Genomic DNA, 14,979 nt, shown 5'->3' on the forward strand with positions numbered 1-14,979 from the left:
ACAGGCACACACACACACATAAATAAATTTAAAAATAAATACTAAACAAAAATAGTCAAATGAGCAGGGCAGGGGTGATGCAGGCCTTTAATCCCAGCACTCGGGAGGCACAGGCAGGTGGATTTCTGAGTTCGAGGCCAGCCTGGTCTACAGAGTGAGTTCCAGGACAGCCAGGGCGATACAGAGAAACCCTGTCTCGAAAAACAAAAAACAAAAATAGCCAAGTTACTGGACGGTGTTCCTCCCTCAGAGCCCCTCCTCCTCTCCAGAGTTCTTTCTCAAATTTCCTTAATAAATCTCTGTTTGCTATATTCAGAAGGGAGGGGTCTAGTGACACAAGGGTGTGAGTAGTTTGACCTGGTGAGGAATGCACTAAATGCCAGTTCATTTTCTCCATTGGAGACCAATAAATTTTCTCATAAAATTATTTAAGAATTTATCAATAATGTCTCCTTTTTCCTCCTCTTCTTCTTCTTCCTTCTCTTCCTCTTCTTCTCCCTCTTCCTCCTCATTATCTTTCTCTTCTCTTTCTCTGTAGCCCAGGCTAACCTCAAACTTGTGATCCTCCTGCTTCAGCCTCCTGAGTTCTGTGGTTACAGGCTTGATCACAATCCAACCACCACCTCTTACTTCTATTTTAGCTTAAACACTACTAAATTAATAACTCTGGAGTATTGTTAGACTTGGGTGTGTTTTTTATTACAGTGGAAGGCAAAGTAATTAAGATCCCTTTTCCCTTCCCTTAGATTTCTCATTCTACCCACAATAAAGCATTAAGTATAGAACTGTACTTAAGAATCTATAGATTTGGGCTGGTGAGATGGCTCAGTGGGTAAGAGCACCCGACTGCTCTTCTGAAGGTCCAGAGTTCAAATCCCAGCAACCACATGGTGGCTCACAACCATCTGTAATGAGATCTGACTCCCTCTTCTGGTGTGTCTGAAGACAGCTACAGTGTACTTACATATAATAAATAAATAAATCTTTAAAAAAAAAAGAATCTACAGATTTGGCAAAGCCACACCTATGGCTTCAACACATAACACATACACCATTTTACCCATGACTTAGGTAAGCTGGGATTTACCTTAGTTGACAGCATTATAATGAAATGCTTAGCATATTTATTCCAGCCTTTCTCACTAAGGTAGAGTTTTTTAGCCAGTATGACTCTATTTCTTTCAATTACCTATAAAAAAAAAATGCTACAATCAGAAACCTAAAACATGTTTTAAACACTAAAATTTACTTGTGACATTTTTACATATCAATTTTTATCAGTATTACTTCAATCAAAATGTCTTAGTTAAATAATTAAGTAATTTGCATCATCAATTTATGCATTTCTAAAACTACTGAACTGGAAGTACATCACAGTTCAAGACACATGGGCAAGATGGAAGACCACAAGCTGTTATCCAGATAAAGAAAATTCAGACTAATCTTAACAGAGAGGAAAGCTTCAGAATTTCACAAAGATAATGATAGAATATCTGAAAATTGTCAAGAAAAATAAAAATATAGTCCAGTAGATAAATGTGAGGGCCTGACTTCAAATACCCAGAACCCAGAGAAAGTCGGCGTAAGAGTACATATCTATAGCCACAGAGCTCCTGCAGTAAGGAGAGAGCTGGGTACAAGAAAACCCAAGACAACTGTCCCCAACCCTTGCACAATGCCACTGTGCTACTATTAGCAACCCCCCTTTACAAACACACACACAAACTCATACAAACATGTGCACATGCGTGTGCGTGCACACACACATACTATTTTAACATAAATTAATTCAGGAATCAGGCAAAAGTGCTCAGTCACCACCCTTTCTCAATATAGCAGGTAAAGTCTTTGCTAGAGCAGTAATGGACAGGAAGAGATAAAAGAAAGACGTCCAAGTGTCTCTACTGCAGATGACCCACACGGTCCTCTGTGTGACAGATGTGCTGATTTGAGTGACAACAGCCCCCACAGGCTCATATGTTTGAACACTTGGTCTCCAGTTGTTGGAACTATCTGGGAAGGATTAGAAGGTGTGGCCTTGTTGGAGGAGGTGTATCGCTAGGGGAAGGCTTTGAGATCCCAAAAGATGGGCACAATTTCCTGTGTACCCATTCTCTGCCTCCTGCTTTTGGATCAGGATGGGAGGCGCTCAGCTGTTCCTATCACCATGCCTTTGCTCCACCATCACGGACTTTAACCCTCTAAAATGATAAGCCCAATTCAATACTTCCTTTCCTAAGTTGGTATGGTCATGGTGTCTTATCATAGCCATAGAAAAGCAACCAAGACAGAAGTTGGTGCCAGAGGTGGGTCATTGCTGTGACTGTCATGACTATGTGGGTTGTGTTGTTGTTGCTTTGTTTTGAGGAGTGTGGAAGAATTTAGGACTTTTAGAACAGAGGTTGAATGTTATAAACAGAGCTTAATGGGCCATCGTAGTAGGAGGTTAGAAGACAAAGTGCTGAGAGCAATGTGGACTATAGAGATATTGCTCAAGATGTTTTAGAGGGAAACAATATTAAAACCAAACTAGAGAATATTCTTATCATGTTTTGGCAAAGTCTATGGCTTCTTTTTGCTTTTGTCCTAAGAATTTGCTTGAGGCTAAATTTAAAAGTTATTGACTAATTGCTTTGATGGAGAATATTTCAAGACAGCTTAATATTGACTTTCATGTAATTTTTATTAATCATGCCTAAGCCTATACAGGTCTGTAATGAAAATGAACAAGTAAAGGAAAAAAAAAAAACATCAAATGTACTTTGAAGAGGAAAAAAAGCCCTGGAAGATTTAATGTTGGAACCAAGGCTTTGGGATATTTCTTTCCTTCCCCCTAGTTATCCCTCACTCCTGTAACCTCTGACCCAACTCCTCCCCATCCACAGTCTCTTTTCCTCTCTCTCTCTCTCTCTCTCTCCTCTCTCTCTCTCTCTCTCTCTCTCTCTCTCTCTCTCTCTCTCTCTCTCTCTCTGCTGTTGCTGCTGTTATTTGTTCTTGTTGGGTTTTGTTTTTCAAGGCAAAGTCTCACTGTGTAGCCCTGGCTGTCCTGAAACTCATTCTGTAGATCAGGCTAGCCTTGGGCTTAGAGATCCACTTTCCTCTGCCTTCTGAGTGCTGGGATTAAAGGCCACCCCACCTGGTTCTTCCTCCTTGTGTCCCATGTGTCCTTTTACCTAGCCCATCCTCCTCAACACCAACTTTTACCTTCTTTTATCCACCTTTCTAGTTGTTACCCACATGTACACTCCTCACACATGTGCAAACTTTGCAAAGCCTAGGTTTTCTGTTTGTTTTTGTTTTTGTTTTTTTTTTGAGACAGGGTCTCAATGTGTAGTCCTGGCTGTCCTGGAACTCACTCTGTAGACCAGGCTGGTCTCGAACTCCCTGGGATCTGCCTGCCTCTGCCTCCCAAGTGCTGGGGTTAAAAGTGTGCACTGCCATGCCCAATAAAGCCTGGTATTCTTGTCTGATAAGACACTTGACTCTTTTAAGCTTTTAAGAGCAGTAACTTTGGGAGCCAATGAGATGATTCAACAGGTAAATGAGCTCTGCGCCAGCCTGACAGCCTGCCTTCCATCCCAAGACCCCACATGAGAGAGGGACTCCCAAAAGTTATCTTTTGACTCCCATATATATATCGATGTGTGCTGTTTCACATGCTCACGTATGCACATACACAAATAGTAAATAATATAAAAACAAATGAACAAAAGTAGCTGGTACTAGTGGGATGGCTCAGCGGTTAAGAGCACTGGCTGCTCTTCCGGAGGTCCTGAGTTCAAATCCCAGCAACCACATGGTGGTTCACAACCATCCGTAATGGGATTTGAAGACAGCTACAGTGTACTTACATATAATAAAATAAAATATCTTTAAAAAAACAATAGTAAATTTGTCTTATTTTTGTTTCACCACCCAGGACGTGTCCTGATACATAACAGCTGCTCAAAGTTTACTATAAAATGAAAAATTACATTCCTTAGTTAAAAAACAAACAAACAAACCAATACATAACTGTTAAAAATCAACTCAAACAATATATGTTTAAAGTAAAATTTCAAAATTCTCATCAGTACTAAATTCCCACTCACAAAAGAAAAAAAAAATCAGTGTAATTAGCCTGGCATTTTATCAATAGATATATTGATTACATGTACATAATTTTTAAGTACATAAGATAGTCTTAATTGAAAATATATTTTATACTTGTAATGGTATATCTAAGTGTATATTTGCAACCTATTATTCTAAAACATACTTTTTCACTTGTAACCATTTTTCCATGTCCATAACAATTTTATTGTTGTTTTATTTAATTTTTACTTATTGATCTGCATGTACTTATGCCATCATAGAAGAATCAGGGTGGGTTCTCTCCTCCCACTGTGTGGGACCTGGGTATCAAACTCAAGTCATTTGTCTCACTGGCAGGTCCCTTTCCCTGCTGGACCATCTGCCTCAGGTAGCCCAAGCTGGCCTTGGACTTGAACTTGACTTTGAACTTCTGATTCTCTACCTCCCAAGCACTGGGATTGAAAGCATATACCATATCATTTATCTTTACTTATTATTCTTCTGTTTGGATAACTACAATTTAACGCCCTTGTTGGTGGCTTATTTAGACTATTTCAATATTGTTGTAACAATAAGCAATATCAGAATTAATATCCATATCTTTACTCACTTGCACTAGTATTTCTCAGGAATGTATTCTTATCAACGGAATTTCTTGGTTAAAGGGCTACAGATTTAAAATACTAATTCTCCTCACCATAAGATAGGGTTACATCCAAATAAACTCATCATATATTGAAAATACATAGATGCCCTTAATCTACCAAATACATTGTAGCCTAGCAACTTAGTGCACTGCAGAGTGTGGGCTGCCTCCTCTCAGCATCTTGTGGCTCATTAGGAACTGTGGCCACTTGCTCACTGCAGTTGCCCAGACTAAGGAAAAAGTACTACATGATACACTGTATTGAGCATTGTATACAACTAAGTAAACAGTGCATCTGAGTGCTGTACCTCGAGAGTATCATTCTGTATGTATATTGTATTGTATATTGTGAGACTAGAACAAAATCAAGCTTTGAAGCACAGTTTTGATTCTGTCCATATCTCACAGCACCGTTAAGCTGGAAATCAAGTCCTGAGTGAAACCGTCTTAATGGGTTTATGCATATTGTTGTCCAATAAATCTCCAAAATGGTTGTGTGCTGTGTACTGCTGTCAGAAGTATGTGAAGGCACCCACTCTTATCATCTGATTAGTGGCTGTGGATATGATAAGCCCTATGATCTAATTTCTCTCCATTTTACAGCTTGTTATTAGTGATGCTAGAAATGTTTTATTTATTTATTTATTTATTTATTTATTTATTAGCCACTTGAATTTTTTACTCTGAAGGATCTGATCATATTGCTTTGTTTTTTCATTCTAAAGAAAGTATGTCCATTAGAATACTTCAGTTTTATTAACTGCATATAGATGTATACATTATTAAAGGCCTAAAACCTAATAACCAGCAAGTCACTAAATTTTTAAATCAAATATAAGTATTTCAAGATTAAAATATATACATGCCATATAATATATGTATATATACACATATATATATCAACATTTTCTTGTAGTCTGTTATATATTTTTGTTTCCAGTAACTGTTGTCTAATACAACATTTTAATTTCAAAGTTTCCTTTCATGTCATGGTTACAAAAGAACTTCCTCACCTCAGTATTATAAAAATATTCATTTACACTCGTGGCTGACTAATACATTTATAATGTCATGGTTTTTACATTTGAAGTTTTCATCTTTTCTTGGACTTAACCCCAAGTCTTGAGTCCACTGCCCTTCTGACAGCTGTATATTTTGATAAGAATCTCTTCTGCATTTTCATCCAAGCAGCTGACAAACCGCATGGTGCAGGTACTAAAGATAACTTTAGCTCAGATCCATCATGCAGGCTGTCTGCACAGAGAGCCCAGGGACTGCCACCAGTGGAATTTTGAACCAATCCAGTTGGATCTGGTTTCTTGTGTTTGTATGTTTGTTGAATTTCCTGTGGGTCATAATTCAGTGTTAATACCTACCAGTCGGTCCTTAGTGTCAGAACAGAGAGCCAACACATGCCCGTTTTGAATTGTAGAATATTGTGGGATTGGCTACCACCACAAAGCATTGTTGCCATGTTCATGGGTTTCCCTCACTCAATTTGCTGGCCAAGGTACTAGAAGCAGTGTGACATGACTCTCAAGGACCCTCATATGATTACATGAGATGAAAAAGTAAGACATTAGAATTAGTATTTGTTAGCAATACTACCTTTTCTAAGAAATTAGTATACATTTTATCTATAAATTGGCATGTATTATGTTTATAAGTTTTAATATATACCCAAAACAAATAAAAACAATTTATAGTTATAGTTTATAAGTTCTGGTTAAAGAAAAAAAACAGCCCAAATTGTACAATAGCTATTTACAAACAGAGGGAAGAAACTTTCCATCTTCAGTGCCTATGATATTCATCAATAAATATGCTCCTCCTTCTTTTTGTACCGTCTGTATTTTTTTTTTTTTTGAAAAACTATCAAATAGGCTGGGCAGTGGTGATGCACACCTTTATCCCCAACACTCTGGAGGCAGAAGCAGAGGCAGGCAGGTCTCTGTGAGTTTGAGGCCAGACTGAGTCATGGATGAGTTTTGGGACAGCCAGGAATACACAGAGAAACCCTGTTTCCAACAAAACAAAACAGAATTGTCGAATGAAATGTCAGCCAATATAAGTCTGAGTTACAAGGCCAGATGAACAAACCTTTAGGGCTAGTTCATATGTGGCTGAGCTCCAAATGTCTCTTTCAGTCATTAAGAGTTTAATATCACTCTCCATCCTTCCTCTCTGCATTGTATATAAGTCATGGTAGTCTTCTACTATTCTGAAAGAAAAGTAAGAAGTATCTATTTAGATAACTTAAAATATTGTTATGGAAATCAGCATTCTTTTCCTTCAAGCCCCTTCATAAGGTAACCACGGCATATTTGCTGTATATATTGGTAACATTTTTTAGAGTGAAAAAATAAAGTTTTTAAAAGTTCACATTTTATTTGCAAATATGATTGTCGTGATAAAAACAATAAACCCAATGTAACCTTCTAAACACCATTGTATCCAATGAAAACTTCAGAATAATCTCCAAGAGATGGCTGGATGGGTAAACGCACTTGCCTTGCAAGCCTGGTGGCCTACCAGAGTTCAGGGCCCCAGGAGCCACACTAAAAGGCCAGATGTAGTATCGTGCATCTACTCTCAACACACCAAAAGTGAGACAGGAGGCAGAACTACTTGGAAGTCTGCTCAATAGATACCATAGAGTAATTAGCATAGTGACAGAAACAAGAGAGACCCTGGCTCAACCAGGGTGGAGGGCAAACACTAACCCTGTAAGTAGTCTTCACACTTCCATATGTGTGTTTGTGCATGCATGAGTGTGCACACACTCACACCAATCACACACAGTTTTTGAAATTTTTAAAAATTTAGAATGCAAATAATAAAAGTTCAATAGTTGTATTGTTAATCTTTTTTCTTTTTTCTTTTTCTTTTTCTTATTTTGAGACAGAGTTTCTCTGTGTAGCCCTGGATGTCCTGGAACTCACTCTGTAGACCAGGCTGGCCTCCATCTCAGAAACCTGCCTGCCTCTGCCTCCCAAGTGCTGGGATTAAAGGCGTGGGCCACCACTGCCCAGCTGTTAATTTTCTTTACTCATTGGTTAAGATTCTTTATTAAAGGCCTGAAGCCTAATAAACTAAGGTAAGGTACTAAAAATTTTAATCATATAATTAGCTCAAGGGTTTTTTTTTTTTTAATCCCTCCCAGCTACTCAGAAGTTTATGTGTAATTAAATACCTTGTCCTGGCTAGTTTTTATGTCCGCTTGACACAAGCTAGAGTCATCTGAGAAGGGGAAACTTCAATTGAGAAAATGCTCCATATGATAGAGCTGTAGGCGGGCCTATAGGGGCATTTTCCTAATTAGGGATTGATATGGGATGGCCCAGTGCATTATGGGTAGGGCCATCCCTGGGTCTACCCATAATGGTCTGGGTTCTATAAGAAAGCAGGCTGAACAACCAAGAGGAGTACACCAATAAGCAGCAAACCCTCATGGCTTCTGCATCACTTCCTGCCTCCAGGGACCTGCTACGTTTGAGCTCGTGCTTTGGTTTCCTAATTAGGTTATAATTAGGATTTGTGGGCCAAATTAACCCTTTCCTTCCCACATTGCTTTTGGCTACGGGGCTTCATCGCTCCCTCTTTCTTGTTGTTTTTGTGTTTGGTAGAATATACCTTTCTTTCTCTTCTGATTTACACCATTACCTCTCTCAGGATTAGGAGTGCTCTGAGTTTAGCCAAAAGAAGCTGTTGGGACTGGCAGGATGGCTCACAAGGTAAGCCTGCTATCAAACCTAACAATCCAAGTTCAACCCCCAGACACACACACACACACACACACACACACACACACACATACCAATCAATACATGTGATGAAAGAATAACCACAGAAGTGACTGTGGTGCTTTGAATGGCCCCTATAGCCTCATAAATTTGAATGCTTGGATATAATCATGGCACTGTTAAGAGGTGTGGCCTTGTTATAGTGGGTGTGGCCTTGTTGGAGGAAGTGTGTAACTGGGAGTGGGGCTCTGAGGTCTCAGATGTTCAAGCTCGTACTCTCTCTCTCTCTCTCTCTCTCTCTCTCTCTCTCTGGTTCGCTCCCTCTCGCTCTCGCTCCCGCTCCCTCTCTCTCTCCCTCTTCCCCTCTCCCTCTCTCCCTCTCTCCCTCTCTCCCCCTTCCCCTCCCCCTCCCCCTTCCCCTCCCTCCGCCTCCTCCTTCCCCTCCCTCCCCACTCCCCTCCCACTACACTCCACCTTTCCCCCCCCTCCTCCCTGAGTTTAGTTCCCCCACCCAAATAGTGGTTCACCACCATCTGTAACTCCAGTTCTAGGGTATCTGATACCCTCTTCTAAGGCTCCACTGGCCCTGCACACACATGGTATACAGACATACCTGCAGACATAACACCAACACAGATAAATAAGATAATATAAAACAAAATAAAATGGTTTCAAAGTTGGAGAGCAGTAGAGGAAGAAGCTGCACTGAACTCTGGCTTCCATACATGTATACACAAGTAATCACAGACATACACACACACATGCACACAGGCATCACAGACACACACACATGCACCACACACACACACATACACAGGTATCACAGACATACACACACACATGCACACAGGTATCACAGACACACACATATGCACCACAGACACACACACAGACACAGGTATCACAGACATACGCATACACATGCACCGCATGCACACTTTTTTTTAATTTAAAGAATTGAAAGTTTTCTCAAAAGAGGAAAGAGAAAAGCATTTCACACTGTTATCTTTTTTTTTTTTTTTTTTTTTTTTTTGGTTTTTCGAGACAGGGTTTCTCTGTATAGCCCTGGCTGTCCTGGAACTCACTTTGTAGACCAGGCTGGCCTCGAACTCAGAAATCCACCTGCCTCTGCCTCCCAAGTGCTGGGATTAAAGGCGTGCGCCACCACGCCCGGCTCACACTGTTATCTTTAGATTTAGTGAATTTGGGATGGAGAGATGGCTCAGCGGTTAAGAGCACTGACTGCTCTTCCAGAGGTCCTGAGTTCAAATCCCAGCAACCACATGGTGGGTCACAACCATCCGTAATGAGATCTGATGCCCTCTTCTGGAGTGTCTGAAGACAGCTACAGTGTACTTATATATAATAAATAAATAAATCTTAAAAAAAGAAGGATTTAGTGAATTTATTAGTTTTAGTTGTGTTTATTAGATGCATTTGTAATTAACTCTGAGTCACCAATATTGCATTGGTGTCATATTTAGGAAAGAAGTCAAAACCCTTCCCTTTGGAGTCAGTTTACCAAGAGTATGTCCAGACTTAAATTCTCTACTTCATGCAAGCTGTGTCTTCCATTCTGTCTGTCTGCAGTATAAGTCTGGATCTAGATCTGCCTGATGGCTGTTTTGTGAATCTGTTCCTATGTCTATGTACGTTTCTGTGTGTGTCTGTGTAGCTGTGTGCTGTGTGTGTGTGTGTGTGTGTGTGTGTGCATGCATCTATCTGTCTGTCCATCTGTCCCTAACAAAAAAGGTTTGCTTTATATTTATACTGGACAGCACAGACAGCATCCCGTGGAGAAGGAACAGGACTCTGCAGAAATCTTTAACAGAGTTTTATAAGGGATTAAGTCACTGGCTCCAACTAACATCAATTGACCTAGACAACAAACAGTACTATAAACATCGTTGTTCATCAGCCAATATCTATAATGGATATTCATCTTAGAAGATTGCTTTCAATCTCTGTATTTGCTATTCCCAGCAAATGATATCATAACACATATACACTGTTCTGGATCACGGGCATGGAAGAGCACAGAATTTAAAATTACAGCTGTACATTGGTTTAAGTTGTAAATGTTCACTACACAGGAAATCCAAGGCAAGTGAGGTTGATTGCTGTATGCTCTCCTTTTTGTTTGTTTGTTTTTTGTGTTTTGGGGTTTTTTTGTTGTTTTTTGTTTGTTTGTTTGTTTTTTGAGACAGGGTTTCTCTGTGTAGCCCTGGCTTCTTGGAACTCACTTTGTAGACCAGGCTGGTCTCGAACTCAGAAATTCGCCTGCCTCTGCCTCCCAAGTGCTGGGATTAAAGGCGTGCGCCACCACGCCCGGCTGCTGTATGCTCTCTTAAAGGCAGGTTAAACTAGCAGGCTGAGTAGACAGTGCGATATCAGCCTTAAGTGACCTCAAGTGTGTTACTGACTCTGGCTGTGAGATCTAGCAAAAGTCCCCGTCTCTTAAAATACAAGCAATACTTTCATAATACTGCTTTTGCCAAATTAATGCTGTCACTGTTTCAGGGACAGAACAGATAATGGTTCCTGTCACAACTGTCTGCCTTTCTGACCTGAGCGGTTACAGTGCCAGAACAGTCAAGGGCGGGATACAAACACTGCCTGCCCGGGCTGGCACTGACCTGGAGCTGGAGGGCTCCACTGCACTGTCACTGTTAAGCTTCCGCACAGCCCTAAGAAGCAGGTGACACAGCGACATGAACTTTACATGCCAGCCACCTGAGGCTGGGGAAAGTGGACAATCAAGTGTCTCCTCATTCCGTTATCAAGCTGTATAAATGTTACCTACTCACTTGGCATTCTTTTCTGCTTCCAAAAGAGCTTCTGCCAGGTTCTTCTGGACTTTCTCTGCTTCCTTTGTTAATTTCCTGTCATGGGCCTGAACCAGACAAAGTTCCCTGAAAATAAAAAAATAAAAAAGAAAGAAAGAGAGAAAAAAAGAACAAAAACAATCAAACTCAAAGTTGGAAACTTCCAAAACCTTTCTCCCCTACAATCAGATTTACACATAATTTCAGTTACTGTGTGTCTAAGCCAAATCAAAAGACCTCCAGCACACATCCTGGGTGGAATCCCGTCAGATGGCAGGCACACCTTTTAGAACACAGCAGGGGCAGACGTTGTACCCTGCTCTGGCCTGCCTAGCCTGGGCTCTTCACTCTTGCCACTAGTCATCTTACACAAGGTTATCCCAGTAACCTTAATTGCTATATTATATTTAGTTTCTTTGAAATTTAAACGCTAGCATTTACAACCATGGAAGTGATCTGGAAATATAAGATATGTATGTATAATGTGGATCGGGTTTTTCTCTAACTAATACAGGCAGTGGGCTTTCAGTTATGATTGAATAAACCATTCTCTGTCTCTCCACCAGCAGCACCCAGATCTCCTGATTTTCTTGCTAAACCCTGAAGGCAAAGGGGCCTTTGCCTTTCACTACTCCTATCTGTGATTAGCATTTCCTACAGGTAAAGACAAGGCTCTGGCTTCGGCTTCCTATTGAGGAGCCGCCACATTTTCACCTGGTCAGTTCTTCAATCACGTTCTTGAAGTTAAATAGTTCTTGTAAGATGCGCTGGTCCATCATCCGCTGAGTCACCAGGTCTTTATAGAATTCAATCATCTGCCGGGCGATATGGTCAAGCATTTGCACATACTTCTCTCTGTGGGGGAGACAAAGGACAGGCAGGGACATAATAAGCGGGAACCCATGCTCTTCTCTGGCAGTACACACACAGAAAATTAACAAGTACCTTAGAACCAAAGACAAGGTGTGTCTATTATGAATATAGATTATATCTGAGACAAGAAACAAAAATAAGGATTGTTATAGTTCTAAATTATAAACCCTTTTGAGAGGAACCACAAATCTCTCTTTATATCAATAGCCAGAGTACCCGAGTAGAGTAAGATTTTTATATAGTTGAACTCATAGATGACATTTTCCTCAAACTGACTAAATGTAAAAAGACACGTAATAATATGTAAGAACGGTTAGGGTGTGGTCACTCAAAGTTGCTCTTGGTGCTGTACTTGTGTGTGGGAAGTCACATAGGCCATTACGTGCAGTAAAGTTTTTTGCCGAGTCACTGCCTGGCCCGAGGCATACAAATGAGGTACTGAAAGCATAACCAATCGGGTGTAGACATGCCTCTTCTAGGCCTATATAAGCAGCGCCAGTTCTGGGGCTCGGGGTCTTTTCACCTCTGCAATCAAGCTTTCCCAATAAACGTGTGCAGAAGGATCCTGTTGTGGCGTCTTTCTTGCTGGCTAGTCGGGCACTCACAAGTGGTGCCGAAACCCGGGATGAGACATCTTCAGGCACCAGTGAAAACCCCCTGTTACAGGGAGGATTCAGAACTGCATCACGGGGAGGAGAAGTGTTCCTGCAACAAAGGCTGTTGAGAAGGATTCGACCTTGTGGATTCAGAACTCTTCAGCTGGGGAACGGCGGTACCGGTAAGTAAAAAGAAATTTATGTAAGTCTCTGAGAGATATGCTTTCCTACGGAATAGATCTGGTAATTGTTGCTGGGGTGGTGTTGCTTGTTTTCTTTCTTGTCCTGATATTGTGTTATTGTCTTAATTTTCATCGCCCTGGACACGAGAGTATCTGCTGGGAATAGCTTGGCAGATACATAAGATCATAAAGTGAGTGTAGATAAACTTGTGAGTCGACCTTGAATCTCACGTAGATAAGTGAGTGTCTCAAGGACACTTTAGTCCAGGATGATCATGGGTACTGGCCAGTCTATGCCGTTAGTAGGGCCGGTGCAAGCCTTACTTAAAGAACGAGGTCTAAAGATTTCTGAAAGTACAGTGAGAGGGTTCTTAAAAGAGATAGACAGACTCGCTCCTTGGTTTGCCCCCACTCGGTCGCTGACACTACCTAGTTGGGAAAAGTTAGGGAGAGATATAGCGAGAGAGGAAGCTGAAGGGAAAGTGAAAGCAGGAACAAGACTGCTATGGAAGTTGATTAAGGCTTGTATGCAGGACAAGAAATGTGAACCAGCTATTAAGGAAGGGCAGCTACTTTTGCAGGAGCACCAGGAAAGCATTCCAGAAACAGAGAGAAATGAAAAGGAAGGAGCGCGCAGAAAAATAAGTAAAGGAAGAGATATAAAAAGAGAAAAGGAAAAGAAAGCAAAATATAGAGATTCAAAAGATAATATAAAGAATGAAGATCAAAAAATTAAGTCAATCTACCCTCCTCTTGAGGACTTTGAGTTATTAGAATTATCTAGCTCGGAGGACTTGGAATTATCAGCAGGGGAGGAGGAAGATTTGGAGGAGGCTGCTGCAGAGTATGAGGCGGAAAGATATGGTCCAATAGGGAGGAGTATCAGTGCTCCCCCACCACCTCCGCCTTATACAGATAAGAAAACAATTGGCAATGGCCACTCTTTTTGCACTCCTAGAAGGTTGCGGAAAATATGTCAGGCTTTTCCTGTGTTTCAGGATCAAGCTCAACAGTGATATTATGAGCCAATATTGCATAAACAAGTGAAAGATTTAGCAGAGTCAGTAAGGACCTATGGAGTCAATGTCTCTTTTACTCAGTCCCAAATTGATAGACTGGCTCACCATGCCATGACTTCCTCTGATTGGATGAGTGTGGTAAAGGCATGTCTTACGATGGGACAGTATCTAGACTGGAAGTCTATATGGCATGATCTGTGTTTGAGTCAGGCCCATGCTAATGCTGCTGCAGGGCAACAAGCATGGAGCTTTGAAATGCTTACAGGTCAGGGTCAATGGACAAACAATCAATTAGGATACCCAGTGCAGGTCTATGATCAAATCAGTCAGGCAGCAGTGAAAGCTTGGAAAGCATTGCCTAATCGAGGAGAGGTATCTGCCTGGTAATTTGACAAAAATTATTCAGGGAGTTAATGAGCCGTTCTCTGAATTTGTGGCTCGCATGATGGAAGCAGCTGGATGCATATTTGGTGATTATGAGGCTGCGATGCCACTAATTGAACAATTAGTTTATGAGCAATGTACCAAAGAATGTAGAAATGCTATCACACCTTGGAAAGGGAAAGGACTACAGGCATGGATGAAGGCCTGTAGAGAAATAGGAGGACCCCTTTCAAATGCAGGGCTGGCTGCCGCAGTTTTGATGGCGCAAACAAAAGGAATAACCTGCTATAATTGTGGACAAATAGGTCACATGCGAAAGCAGTGTACAAAGGGTAGAAAGAGTAGGTTTGAAAAGAAGGTACCAGGTATTTGCTCAAAATGTGGGAAAGGAAGACATTGGGCAAATGAATGTAGATCAGTCAGAGATATAAAAGGAAGGCCAATACCTCAGTTTAAAGTGCAACAGCCAAAAAACAGAGTGAGGGGCCCCCATCCCCAGGGCCCCCAAATGTATGGGGCACTCCAGACCACAGTGTCCATGAGGCCACCCAAAGACCGAGGAGAGCCACTCTGGGCTCAGCAGGATTGGACATCTGTGCCACCTCCAGAGTAATTCTTACACCTCAAATGGGGTGCC

At 41.1% G+C, this 14,979-nt stretch overlaps 1 protein-coding gene across 1 annotated transcript in view; it reads right to left on the reverse strand.

Annotated features, from left to right (window-relative positions):
• Axdnd1 (axonemal dynein light chain domain containing 1) overlaps positions 1 to 14,979 on the reverse strand; it is a 100,739-nt gene that overhangs the window by 46,638 nt on the left and 39,122 nt on the right. Inside the window, exons 10-13 of the mRNA XM_021161273.3 lie at positions 12,003 to 12,143; positions 11,271 to 11,375; positions 6,821 to 6,941; positions 1,088 to 1,189 (exon numbers count right to left, since the gene is read on the reverse strand). Coding sequence (XP_021016932.1) covers positions 1,088 to 1,189; positions 6,821 to 6,941; positions 11,271 to 11,375; positions 12,003 to 12,143 — 469 coding nt within the window. The remainder of the gene's footprint in view (positions 1 to 1,087; positions 1,190 to 6,820; positions 6,942 to 11,270; positions 11,376 to 12,002; positions 12,144 to 14,979) is intronic.

This window comes from Mus caroli, unplaced genomic scaffold (assembly GCF_978045245.1).
Source record: "Mus caroli unplaced genomic scaffold, Mus_caroli_1 scaffold_1, whole genome shotgun sequence".
Lineage (NCBI taxonomy): Eukaryota > Metazoa > Chordata > Mammalia > Rodentia > Muridae > Mus > Mus caroli.